At 43.0% G+C, this 12,722-nt stretch overlaps 1 protein-coding gene across 1 annotated transcript; it reads left to right on the plus strand.

Moving 5' to 3' along the window:
- Nucleotides 1-2,485: 2,485 nt before the first annotated feature.
- LOC124040031 (actin, aortic smooth muscle) lies at nt 2,486-8,605 on the plus strand. Its single transcript, XM_046356739.1, has 9 exons — nt 2,486-2,638; nt 4,624-4,798; nt 5,068-5,196; nt 5,774-5,884; nt 6,589-6,673; nt 6,788-6,949; nt 7,115-7,306; nt 7,437-7,618; nt 7,964-8,605. Exons 2-9 carry the CDS (start codon nt 4,670-4,672, stop codon nt 8,105-8,107), a joined length of 1,134 nt encoding a protein of 377 aa, XP_046212695.1. The 5' UTR covers nt 2,486-2,638; nt 4,624-4,669; the 3' UTR covers nt 8,108-8,605.
- Nucleotides 8,606-12,722: the final 4,117 nt, after the last annotated feature.

Raw genomic sequence — 12,722 nt, forward strand, 5'->3', positions numbered from 1 at the left:
ACACACACACACACACACAAAATAGAGTGAGGGTATGTTTTTTCCCAGACCACACCTTCGGTGGGATTGTTTCTTCCCTACATGCCTTGAGGAAGCGCGGTCTGCCAAGTCTCTCCTTATTTACTGAACAGCTCCTTTTTTGGTGCTGCATTCAAATCTGCAGTGCGCTGTTACTGTGGCCGAGTGGGAGGCAGGTCAGTGGCTCTCCTTCCATGTGTAAAGCTGACCTCCAATTTGAGGGATTTCACGCTGACAGAGAGTGATAAACACCAGCCATGCTAGTATTGCAAAGGTCATGTATTGGTAAAGGGGCTCTTTGTAGAGATGTGCAAGTCTGACTCGTTAGACAATATTGGGAGAGCTGTGTACTGTTGAATCATTTTGCCTTTGTGTTACAATGAATGAAAAGTCTTGTAATGTGGTACATTTGGCCATCTTGCTGTACAACGTCTTGTTACTAATTCCAAGTGTTAAAAGTATGAACCGAAGGAATACCAGCATCAGCTAGCGTCAGTCTAGGATGGAGTGTAGGCTACAACAAATTACATTTATTTTTGACAGCAGATCTAACATTCCAAGCATTTTTTCCATGAAACAGTTTAGCTTCTGTACTACTGAACATGACCAATCCTTTAATACAACAGGACTGAGAATTCCCTCGATCACACAACTAAGGAACAAAATCAGTCAAATATCATCCTCATGACTTTGCAGAACATGAGAAGGAATTGAGAATGTTATTTCAAGGTTTATGCCAGAGAAAGAAAAATATATACTTTTAAAACTTGAATTAGAAAAAAAATAGAGAGATTTTGCTGTAGCTTTAAAGCTGCTGATCATTGGGTGACAGCTACATTATTTTGCACAGCCTGATGAGTCCGGATTGTTTGAACTGTTTCAGAGGGATTGCTGTACCATTTGCATCAAATGACAATTCATATTCGCTGACAATAGCCTTTCACAGTACAATTAGTTGAGCTCAACCACAAACCCAATAGTCCTCCAGTCATGCTGATAATATTCTTACTCTCTCACTTCCTTATTCCCTCTCTCTCCCGCTTCTCTCCGCCCCCTTTCACCTCACTCTCTCCCCGACTGTCTCTCATCCTGATATGGCTTTGTGCTGGCCATCGTCAGTACGTTGTTGTAGCGTAGCATACCTCATCAGACAAGCAGACAGTCCAGAGAGCCTGGGACCTGAGACAACACCCGGCCAGTCCGTCTAAAGATGAGCTCATGGGTTTACAGTATGGGATCCCACCAGCGCCAGGGTAGATGATGATGACCGTCCCATCCCCAACTTATGACCAGCGGCACCTCATATCGTTCCATATTAACGGCATCTATTTAGCTTCAACTTAAAGGGGCACCTAAGCTTTTGACCATAGAATGAAAATGAGTCATTTTCCCATATGTGTAGGCTAGAAACACTGTTATGGTGACGTAGATAATGAACATGAGGTTAAAATGTGGTGAAATGGCCCTTTCATAAAAACGATGCTGGAAGATAAAGTGCTTTTTGACCAGGGGAGAACTGTTCGTCTGACCACCTGATTGTTAGAGCAGAGTGATGTAGCCTTTGTAATACTAAGAACCAGCGACTCAACACGCCACTTTCTGTGGGTCTCGACGCTGTGGCAATGGGCAGTTGGTGACAGGTTCTTTCAGCACCATTAGTAAGCCTTCAACTTCACTTTTCCTCGCTATGGTCTCAAGGTCTACCTACCCGAGCCGCCGCTCACAAACGGGTTTGGTAACAATAATTTTTGGTAACACTCCCTTTATCTGGATTGCCCCAAGTAGATGTTCTGTAGATGTTCAATGACTGTCAACAACATTTCAACTAACTATCTACTAACCCTAGCCCTAACCCTAACATGAACCCTTATCCTAACCCTAAACAGTAACAGTAGCAACCAGTTGCTTATCAACAGATAGTTTAGTGTTCGTATGACTATCTGAAGATCAACTATATGAGATTATCCAGATAAAGTGGGACCACTCTCCATTCAGTGTGGGTCATCACAGAAGATAATCTGGAAGATCATTCCAGAGAAGCAGTGAGAAACAAATGTGTAGAATAACAATCTGACATTTTGAAAGGTCAGAATATTCCATAGCTACAATACAATTTAACAGACCTCTACCTCAACTGACAAGAAATAATATTTCTTCACACCTATCGAATATTTCCTCATCTAACTGATGCCAATTCAAACAGCAACTATAGGCTGTATTTGTGACCTAACCCGTTTCACTCTTCCGTGTCACTCAGTCTGTGCGTGTGTGTGAGGTTCCTGTGTGTCACAGTGGGCAGTCCTATGAGCTCTGTGCTGTGTGTTTATGTTCAAGGATGGTGAGATCTCCTGCCTTTCACAGAAAAAAAGGCCCCTGGAATGCTCTGAATGATGGGACTGGGGCCCTCCACTAAAGCACTAGGATTGGACTGTTTTTCCCCGGCCATCCCTATAAGGCTCTGGCTGAGTGAGGCAGATAGAGAGAGTGCAGCCCCGGCTCCATGTTTGGGAAGTGGGAGGGGGAAGTGGAGGATAGGGTCTGGGAGCTACATAAACTCTCCCCAGGCCAGTGAGGGGGCACACCATCCTTGAGAGGCATACCCCGGCCAAGCACTGTCAGGGTGAGTAGGCCACCACCTTACCTCTCCTTTCCCCCTCTCTCTTCCCTGCTCTTCTCCTATCATCTTCTTTCCCCGTCTCTCTTCCCTGCTCCTCTCAGCCCCTCTCTGTCCTCTCTCTTCCCTGCTCTTCTCCTATCATCTTCTTTCCCCCTCTCTCTTCCCTGCTCCTCTCAGCCCCTCTCTGTCCTCTCTCTTCCCTGTTCTTCTCCTATCATCTCCCTGCCCCCCTCATCTTCTTTGCTCCTCTCAGCCCCTCTTCTGTCCTCCCTGCTCCTCTCCCTGCTTCCCTGTTCTTCTCCTCATCATCTTCTTTCCACTTCTTTCTTCTCTGCTCTCCTACCCTGTCCTCCTCTCCCTCCTTCCAGTCTGCCTGACTGCCTCAAGTCGACACCTGCTAAATTGTTAGCTGCTAATCTGCTAGTCTGATTCAACTGCAGGGGTCAGCACCTTACAGCACAGACGGCTGCTCAATTTAAACCAAGCTCATTAGCCTTGAAGAGCTTTGGCTAATCTCGCAGGTGTATGTTAATGCAAGACAGGGATTTTGAAGTCTCACAACTAAGTCACTGTGGTCTGTTGTGGGTATTAAGTGTCACAGCTCTTGGAAGATATCTTAAGCATCATGCTGTTGTGGTTCACTTAGGATTTGTGGTTGAAGAAGCAAGTGTTGCTGCTTGAAAGAGTGTGGTAGAATAGCACAGTTGTAAATGCTCAATTTGCAATGTCTTGTTGCAACTATGGTATAGGCTCAGAAACCTGTTATCAATTATAAATTGTTTTTTTTCAGTTAGTTGATCACAGTATTAGACAGCTGGGTCAGTGCCAATGACGCAAGAGAAACATTTCTCTCAAAGGTTGTCTCAAAGTCTTGTAACGTCTCTTGGAAACAGTCAGGCTCATAGATTGTCTCATAGAGTGTTAAGTCTCTTTGGAACTCAGTCAGTTTGGAAAGTTTGGTCGTTTACTGTCTACAGTTTTGAAATGTGGAAAGCTTTTGAAATGTGTAAATGAGGTGATGACTGGTTGCATATAGGGGTCTCTGCTATGTTCTGCAAATGATGGGAGTCTTGAAGAGTTCAACACCAGCCAATCTTCAGCAGTGAACTCCATCATAGTTGCTCATGGTGCCCTCTGCTGGAAAGCTTTGGAAATCCTTTATTCCAAAGGTTTATGACTAAATATGGTCCTCCTTGATTCTGCTGCCCTCTCTCTCTCTCTCTCTCTCCCTCCCATCCCTGTCATGTTTCTCTCCTTTCTAGTTTTTTTTACAATTGTAGACAGGCAGGGCCAGAGAGGAAGGGAGTGAAGGAGAAAGGTTTTCAAAGTCCAGTCCAAAGACAGACATGATGTCGCATCATTTCCTAATTAGGAAGTTTTCCCAGGGTGCTGAATCCATTCATTACAGACTGGAGTACAACCCTAACCCTAACTCAGGAGGTTTGTAGGGTAACTCCTATGGGGAGTTTTGGTCTTAATCATGAATGTTCTGCTATTAATGTTACATTTGTACAGTGTTATAACATTGTATAACAATGTGCTCCATAGGCTTTTGGAAAAATGTATTTATATTGTACTCCAAGCACATGCCAACATTCCAAATGGACTTTTTCACTTTTAATAGGAATAGCCTACATCCTTTTTTCACATTTTTGTACAGACTAGTGGATTTACCTGAACCAAGTATTCCTGCATGAATTAATGTCAATAATTGCCACACCAGACTTTTGTTGTGGTGTTACGGTTTTCATGAATTCACCTCAGAAGGGTGTGGTCACATTACTTTAGAGGATAGACTTACTCACACACACACACACACACACACACACACACACACACACACACACACACACACACACACACACACACACACACACACACACACACACACACACACACACACACACACACACACACACACACACACACACACACACACACACACACACACACACACACACTTACTCTTCTGTTTGGTGCCCCTGCAGTGATTGTCTCCAGTCGGAGTAAGGAAGGTAAAGCAAAGAATTGACAATGTGTGACGACGAAGAGAGCACCGCCCTTGTGTGTGACAATGGGTCCGGTCTGTGCAAGGCAGGCTTCGCCGGGGATGACGCCCCCAGAGCAGTTTTCCCCTCCATCGTAGGCCGTCCCAGACATCAGGTGAGCCGCCATTTGTCTATCAAAACGGCTGGATGTAACCGACTTCTGATTGGGCGATGAGAAATCATCCACTTTTTGACCGTAGTCTTTCATGGTCCTCGTTATATTCTTAATTTCAAAGCATTTTTATTTAAATGTTTCACTTTTGTTACCCATCATGGTTTAAGTCTCCACACAGCAAAGTCTATTTGTTGAATTTCAGTACTAGTAATAGCATCCACTTTACAGTGTGGTGAGTGTGTTTCTGAGCAGCCTGTTCCTCTCCCCAGGGTGTGATGGTCGGCATGGGACAGAAAGACAGTTACGTGGGTGACGAGGCACAGAGCAAAAGAGGTATCCTAACCCTGAAGTACCCCATTGAGCACGGCATCATCACAAACTGGGATGACATGGAAAAAGTAAGCCTACCACACCCTACTACACACAATACAACAATGACACACAGACTCATAAAACACACATGACTTGGACGACCATCAAAAAAAAAATCACATTGGAAAACAGGAACACACAACATGGAATTTGATGTATGTTCATTTTCCATCATGTCACCCAAAAATAGCCCCTCAGCCAACACAACTCCCCGGGTGGCACTTTGGGATCCATCCAGTGGCATTGAGATCCAGGAACTATTCTCAGAACTACGACATGATCATTGGTTAGCTAAAGAGATGTTATGCTAATGGCACCCCCCAGCCTCCACGCAGTCTTGTCATGTAATTTAGCTATGACTCAACCCCGGTGACTAGGAGACAAACATGTCAACCAATTATCTCAGGGCACATGCTGTCATCCCCTCAACAGATGCATGCAACAGATGGTGTTATTCACTTAGAATCGTAAATTTCTCTCAAGATCGACCTCAATGTTTTGTGTGGGATTTCAACAAGGGCCTCAATCGAACCACTTTATTTTCACCAGGTTGTGGTGAGGCTGTTTGTTTGATTCATTTGTGTGTTTTGTGTGGGTTGGCAGATTTGGCATCACTCTTTCTACAATGAGCTCCGTGTGGCCCCAGAGGAGCACCCCACCCTGCTGACAGAGGCCCCCCTTAACCCCAAAGCCAACAGGGAGAAGATGACCCAGGTGATGACCCTCATACACTACAGCTGGGACTTGGTCCACTGTAAATCTCTAACCTAGCCTTTTAAGACTCTGTAAGGCTCTTGACAGTGTGCTTCCAACACACTGTCATTGACACTGACCCAAGTCCAGCCATTTTAATAATGGGAATTGATGGGAAATGATGTAAATATATCACTAGCCACTTTAAACAATGCTACCTTATATAATGTTACTTACCCCACATTATTCATCTCATATGCATATGTATATACTGTACTCTACATCATCGACTGCATCCTTATGTAATACATGTATCACTAGCCACTTTAACTATGCCACTTTGTTTACACACTCATCTCATATGTATATACTGTACTCGATACCATCTACTGTATGCTGCTCTGTACCATCACTCATTCATATATCCTTATGTACATATTCCTTATCCCCTTACACTGTGTATAAGACAGTAGTTTTGGAATTGTTAGTTAGATTACTTGTTGGTTATCACTGCATTGTCGGAACTAGAAGCACAAGCATTTCGCTACACTCGCATTAACATCTGCTAACCATGTGTATGTGACAAATACAATTTGATTTGATTTGATTTGATATATACAGAAGAAATGTGTTACACGATGCTATGATCTTTGATTAGTGCCGTGAGAATGATATGTTAGTGTGAAAAAATAACACTGCAACCTAAACAAATGGTCCTGTTCTAGATTATGTTTGAGACCTTCAACGTTCCAGCCATGTACGTAGCTATCCAGGCTGTTCTGTCCCTTTACGCTTCTGGTCGCACAACAGGTCAGTCTAACACACCAGTCAAAACCAGCCTCATTTTATACTGATCATTCAGTTCCACTGGGTCTTAAACTTCGTGTCCTCCCAAAAAAACGGTGTCCTCCTAAACCTCCACAGGTATTGTCCTTGACTCTGGTGATGGTGTCACCCACAACGTCCCCATCTATGAGGGTTATGCCCTGCCCCACGCCATCATGCGTCTGGACCTGGCTGGCCGCGATCTCACTGACTACCTCATGAAGATCCTGACCGAGAGGGGCTACTCATTCGTCACCACCGGTCAGTAGGAACTCTGGGATGGGCAAATCTCTGATGAGACTATATTCTCTCATACTGTACAGTATATGACTTTTAAGCAGAGGCCTACGCGGACACAGAAGTGCTGTTCTGCCAAACTACCAATCAATCCTTGATCTAACCTCCCCCTTACCTTCCTATCTCTAGCCGAGAGAGAAATTGTCCGCGATATCAAGGAGAAGTTGTGCTACGTGGCCCTGGACTTTGAGAATGAGATGGCCACCGCTGCCTCCTCCTCCTCTCTGGAGAAGAGCTATGAGCTGCCCGACGGTCAGGTCATCACCATCGGCAATGAGAGATTCCGCTGCCCCGAGACCCTCTTCCAGCCCTCCTTCATCGGTAATCCCACTCTCTTTTTCTTGTATCCCCTTTTTCACTCTCTCCATCTGCCGTTCTCTCAACAGTTTGAAACAAGGATCTATCTCTGTCTCTTGTGACTCTGTGTGATTTCCTCTGGTTTCCTCCCCAGGCATGGAGTCCGCTGGTATCCATGAAACCACTTACAACAGCATCATGAAGTGTGACATTGACATCCGTAAGGACCTGTACGCCAACAACGTCCTGTCAGGAGGTACTACCATGTACCCTGGCATCGCAGACAGAATGCAGAAGGAGATCACTGCCCTGGCCCCCAGCACCATGAAGATCAAGGTGTGTAGGAGATTACTAACATCCAGAGTTAACTTACAAGTCACTGTGTGAGATGTTGTATAGGGACTTTACCTTGTACGGTATAGTATTCATCCTAATTTTTTGCCATTCACAGCCAGTAATGATATTGGTCCATTTCAACGCAATTATCCTTTTGACCTCTTTACTTTGAATATAAATCTTTGTCTTGACAAATGTTTCATGATTTCATGCAAGTTGTTACGACTCAATCTGAAGCAAAATATCGCAGATTTTTGTCTCACTAAGCTTTATTGTACGGTACCTTAGTCAATGCAATGTGATTTGCTCATTCTGTGTATTAAATGACATCTTCTGTGTTACCAGATCATCGCCCCACCAGAGAGGAAGTACTCCGTCTGGATCGGTGGCTCCATCCTGGCCTCCCTCTCCACCTTCCAGCAGATGTGGATCAGCAAGCAGGAGTACGACGAGGCCGGCCCTTCCATTGTGCATCGCAAGTGCTTCTAAACAAGGCCCAGACACACCCACCCCAGCCCACTCCCTCCCTCCAGCCCCCATTTTCTGCTCTCGTTCTTTTGCCTGTAAACTGTGAATGTGTCCCCTATTTACCCTCCTGTGTTTCTATCTTTGCACTGCCCACCCCTGAATGAATGTTATGTTATGTTATTGGTTGGTTATGTTTTTTTTTGTTGAATTAATAAAGCTTGAATGTGCAGCTGATATACAACTTTGGGGGCCATTGGGGGCCATTCCCGGGGGAGTGTATATAGATTCCAGCAGTGGCAATAGAATGAAGTAGAAGAGGCTGAATCTGTTCCACAGCGCTATAGCATTCTCCCTCTTTTGTTCACTTTGTTCAGTACTTCATCCCTGGATGTGGTCTCTCGCATGGCTCAGATCACTGCTGAAAGCTTCAACCATCTGACTGTTTGTAAAGATCCATGTGAACATGAACGAACACCCAAGGAAGGAATAAAGCTCTCATACAAGGGCCTCTGGCTCATACATTTGTATTACAAGTGTTTCTAATATAACTGCTGTAACTACCGCTGCATCGAGCCACATTTTCAGTTACTCTTCTTTTTATACAAAAGACACCAGCATCTATGCGCCACTGCTACCCCACATTCTCCGAAAGTGAACAACAACAGAATGCCTGTTCGTAAAAATAAAAAATAAAAAACGATTTCCTGGTTCATCCTTTCAGGAGAATGGCTTTGTTTATTCTCTAACAAAATAAGTACAGCGACATACTTCATGCCCTGGATTGCAGAGGAACTGGATCCCTGGTCCTGTCTCGATAACCTGTTTTCACTCATTCCTTTCCCTTGATGACATGGTTCTGTTCATTTGGGGGGGACGCAGAACAACTACATTTGACAACACATGAAGTGCAGTTAAAACAACAACTTGGACAAGGAGATAAAGCAGTATGCATTTTTTATTACCAAAATGGCAGTGGAAAAGTGTGGTAGAGTCACTGCATTGACTGGTTGTCTTTCCCATTGCCAAACATAAAGCCACTACAACACAACGTGTTGGTGCAGCACCACTGGGACAGCTGATCACACTGCAGCAATAGTCCAACACCACATTGTACAACTGATAATGCCATTATCAGCACTGCTGTGAGGGCGTGTGCAGAGTAAAAAAATATATGCCCGCTTCTGCCAGAGGTGAAAAAAGGACAGCTCCATTTTCTACAGCGAGGGGTGGTTAAAGGATAGCCTTGTCCCAGATCTGTTTATGCTGTTTCGCTAACTTCCATGGTCATTGTCAAGCAAGACTGCACAAACAGGTCTGAGACCAGGCTAGTTAACTGCTTCATGGGGGTGGAAAGTGAACTTATACCTGAGCTCTGTGTAGTCAAGGCCCTTGGGATGGCAAAAAGATACTCCTCATATAAGGTGTCTAATGCGTCTTTGCTTATACAGTGCCTTCAGACAGTATTCATACCCCTTGACTTATTCCACATTTTGTGTTACAGCCAGAATTCAAAATGGATTTAAATATATATTTTTCTCTCACCCATCTACAGACAATACCCCATAATGACAAAGTGAAAACATGTTTTTACAAATGTAGCAAATGTGTTCAAAAACAAATACAGAAATATCTCATTTACATAATTATTCACACCCCTTTACTATGACACTCCAAATTGAGCTCAGGTGCATCCAATTTCCTTTGATCATCCATAAGACATCGCTACAACTTAAGTGGCGTTCCCCTGTGGCCAATTAAATTGTTTGGAGGTTATTTATATACAGTATAGAAGGTACCACAGTTGACAGTGCAAGTCAGAGCAGAAACTATCCCATGAAGTCCAAGGAATTGTATGTAGATCTCGAGATAGAATTGTGATGAGGCATATATCTGGGGAAGGGTATAAAACTATTTCTAGAGTGTTGAAAGTTTCCAAGAGCACAGTGGTCTCCATCATAGGGAAATTGCAAACATATGGAAATACCAATCTGAGCAACCGGGCAAGAAGGACCTTGGTCAGGGAGGGGATTATGAACCCAATGACCACTCTGACAGAACTATAAAGTTCTTGGCTGAGATGCCAGAACCTGCCAGAAGGACAACAGTCTCTACAGCACTTTACCAAACTGGGCTTTATAGGAGAGTGGCCAGATGGAAGCCACTCCTGAGAAAAAGGCACATGACAGCACACATGGGGCTTCATTTATAAACTTTATATGCACAAAAATTCCCCAAAATTCCCATTTCACGCTAAAGTTGGCCATTTTTTTATTTTTTAAAACTTGGTGAGAATGTGCTTATTCTCTCGCAAACTTTAGACCATGTGTATGCAGTTTCTAGTGGGTGAGATATTGCATGGCAAGAAGTCAAAAGTAGACTAGCCTTGTGCAGGAAAATGTGACCGTCTTAACAACAACAAAATCGGGTAGCTAAATATATAATTACCAGATGCTATCACTAGCCGTTAGTGAGAAAATCAATGTTGAATTTTTTGTATTCTAAAAACGTTGAATGCATTAATGTCAAATTCCTCAAGTAGACAATAATTAAATGTATAAACAAAAAAAATATATATCATAACCATTGCAGTGGAAATTCCTCAGATTTTCTGGCCAAGATGAATTCATATTCCCGAAGTAGCCATACAACAAATGACCATGCGCAGCTCTCATTTAATTAGGCTTACCACCAGTATTAGATATGCTTTAATTTCCAAAAGTGAACACGCTTTATAACATACAATAGAATTCAACAGGTGAACAGACAGTTGATATTTTGCTTTGAAGTGTATAGGCTACCACTATAAGTAGTGGCCTATAGTATGAAAAATAAAACATCCCCCCCCCCACAAACCTAGTGCACTACATGTTTACTAGTGGTGTATTAGCAGACCAATATAGCCTTCTGTAGCATGGGCAAAATTCCAATATTTCCAAAGTACACATTGATTGGTGTTTTTCAGGAGTTATATTGTTCCTTCATGTGCACAGCTTTACTTCAGGTCTGATTTATAAACGGGAAACATGCGTGTATATATGGGATGCACCAAGTTTATAAATCTAAATATTTTTTGTGTGTGCTCCCTTTTCAGAATGCAAATATTCTGTGTAAAATTTACAATTTACAATCCAGTTATGAGGCCCTTGGAGTTTTCAAAAAGGCAGGTGAACAACTCAGAGCGCAAGGCAAAAGATTTTGTGGTCTAATGAGACAAACTTGGCCTGAATGCAAAGCGCTATGTATGGAGAAAACCAGGCACAGCTCATCACCCGTCTAACACCATCCCTACCGTGAAGCATGGTGGTGGCAGCATCATGCTATAGGGTTGCTTTTCAGCGGCATGGTCTGGGAGACTGGTAAGGATGGAGGGAACAAATGGAACCAAATATAGGAAAATCTTTGATGAAAACCTGCTTCAGAGTGCAAACAACCATAGACTGGTGTGAAGATTTATGTTCCAACAGGACAATGCCACCAAGCATACAGCCAAAGCAACGTTTGAATAGCTTCAGAACAAGAATGTGAAAGTCCTTGAGTGGCCCAGCCAAAGCCCAGACTTGAATCCCATTGAAAATCAGTGGAAAGACTTGAAGATTGCTGTTCAATGCCGCTCCAAAACAAATTTAACAGAGCTGGAGAGAATCTGCAAGGAAGAATGGGAGAAAATCCCCAAATCTAGATGTGCAAAGCTGATACAGACCTACCCAAGACAACTCAAAGCTGTAATCGCGATACAAAGTATTGACTCGGGGCTGTGAATACTTATGTAAATTAGATATTTCTATATTTCATTTTCAATACCTTTGCAATTGAAAAAAAAAGTTTTCACTTTGTCATTATGGGGTATTGTTTATAGATGGGTGACACAAACATCTATTTAATCCATTTTGAATTCAGGCTGTGGCAACAACATTTTGAAGACGTCAAGGGGTATGAATACTTTCTGAAGTCACTCATTCTCATCCTTCCTCCCCACACAAGACATTCCACCTCAATGGGCTACTTCAAATAAGAACTGAGTTACGGTTTTCTTTTAGGTCAACACTTCCAAGATAAATCCAAGACTCACAAATAATGCAAAAAATGTCAAGGCTAAAATCCAACTGGCCAAATGTAATCTATTATAACTAAGACTAAAAAGACAACACGAGACGTCCTAAGCCATATAGAGCCATCCCAATTCAATCAGTCCATTTTATATGACCTTTCAAAAAAATGTTTGTTCATTTGTTGAATCTCTGCATATGTAATCAATTGTGTGAATACTGTATCATTGTGTCTCTCAAGTCTCGTCTGTTGTATCCTGTACCAAGAAAGTTAAGGATAAGGATACCCTCACAGGAGACTATCACTCATGTAATCATGCATATAACACACGCACCTGCTCACACACACACTTTATTCTCAGCCAGTTGTTCTCACACTGAAACACCTAAGGCCATTTACAGTAAGCCTGCGTGCTAAAATAGTTCTCTCTGGAGAATTTCAAATCAAATCTGACAAGCAGAAAGACTATCTGCCTCAAAAACTCCCCTCTGCCAAAATTGTCAAGCCAAGCTATCAAAAAGCCCCCAACCAAAAAAATCCCATACTTAAAGTGAATAAAGAGTTGATAAAACAACACCATTAGAACAAT

Source organism: Oncorhynchus gorbuscha, linkage group LG07 (genome assembly GCF_021184085.1).
Source record: "Oncorhynchus gorbuscha isolate QuinsamMale2020 ecotype Even-year linkage group LG07, OgorEven_v1.0, whole genome shotgun sequence".
In the NCBI taxonomy this organism is placed as follows: domain Eukaryota; kingdom Metazoa; phylum Chordata; class Actinopteri; order Salmoniformes; family Salmonidae; genus Oncorhynchus; species Oncorhynchus gorbuscha.

What these genes read in the sequence shown, in the direction of transcription:
- LOC124040031 (XM_046356739.1), top strand. Translation starts at nt 4,670, where the DNA reads ATGTGTGACGACGAAGAGAGCACCGCCCTTGTGTGTGACAATGGGTCC. An exon ending in CGCTTCTGGTCGCACAACAG is followed by an intron (nt 6,674 to 6,787) that starts GTCAGTCTAACA and finishes AAACCTCCACAG; the next exon opens with GTATTGTCCTTGACTCTGGT. An exon ending in CTTCCAGCCCTCCTTCATCG is followed by an intron (nt 7,307 to 7,436) that starts GTAATCCCACTC and finishes TTTCCTCCCCAG; the next exon opens with GCATGGAGTCCGCTGGTATC.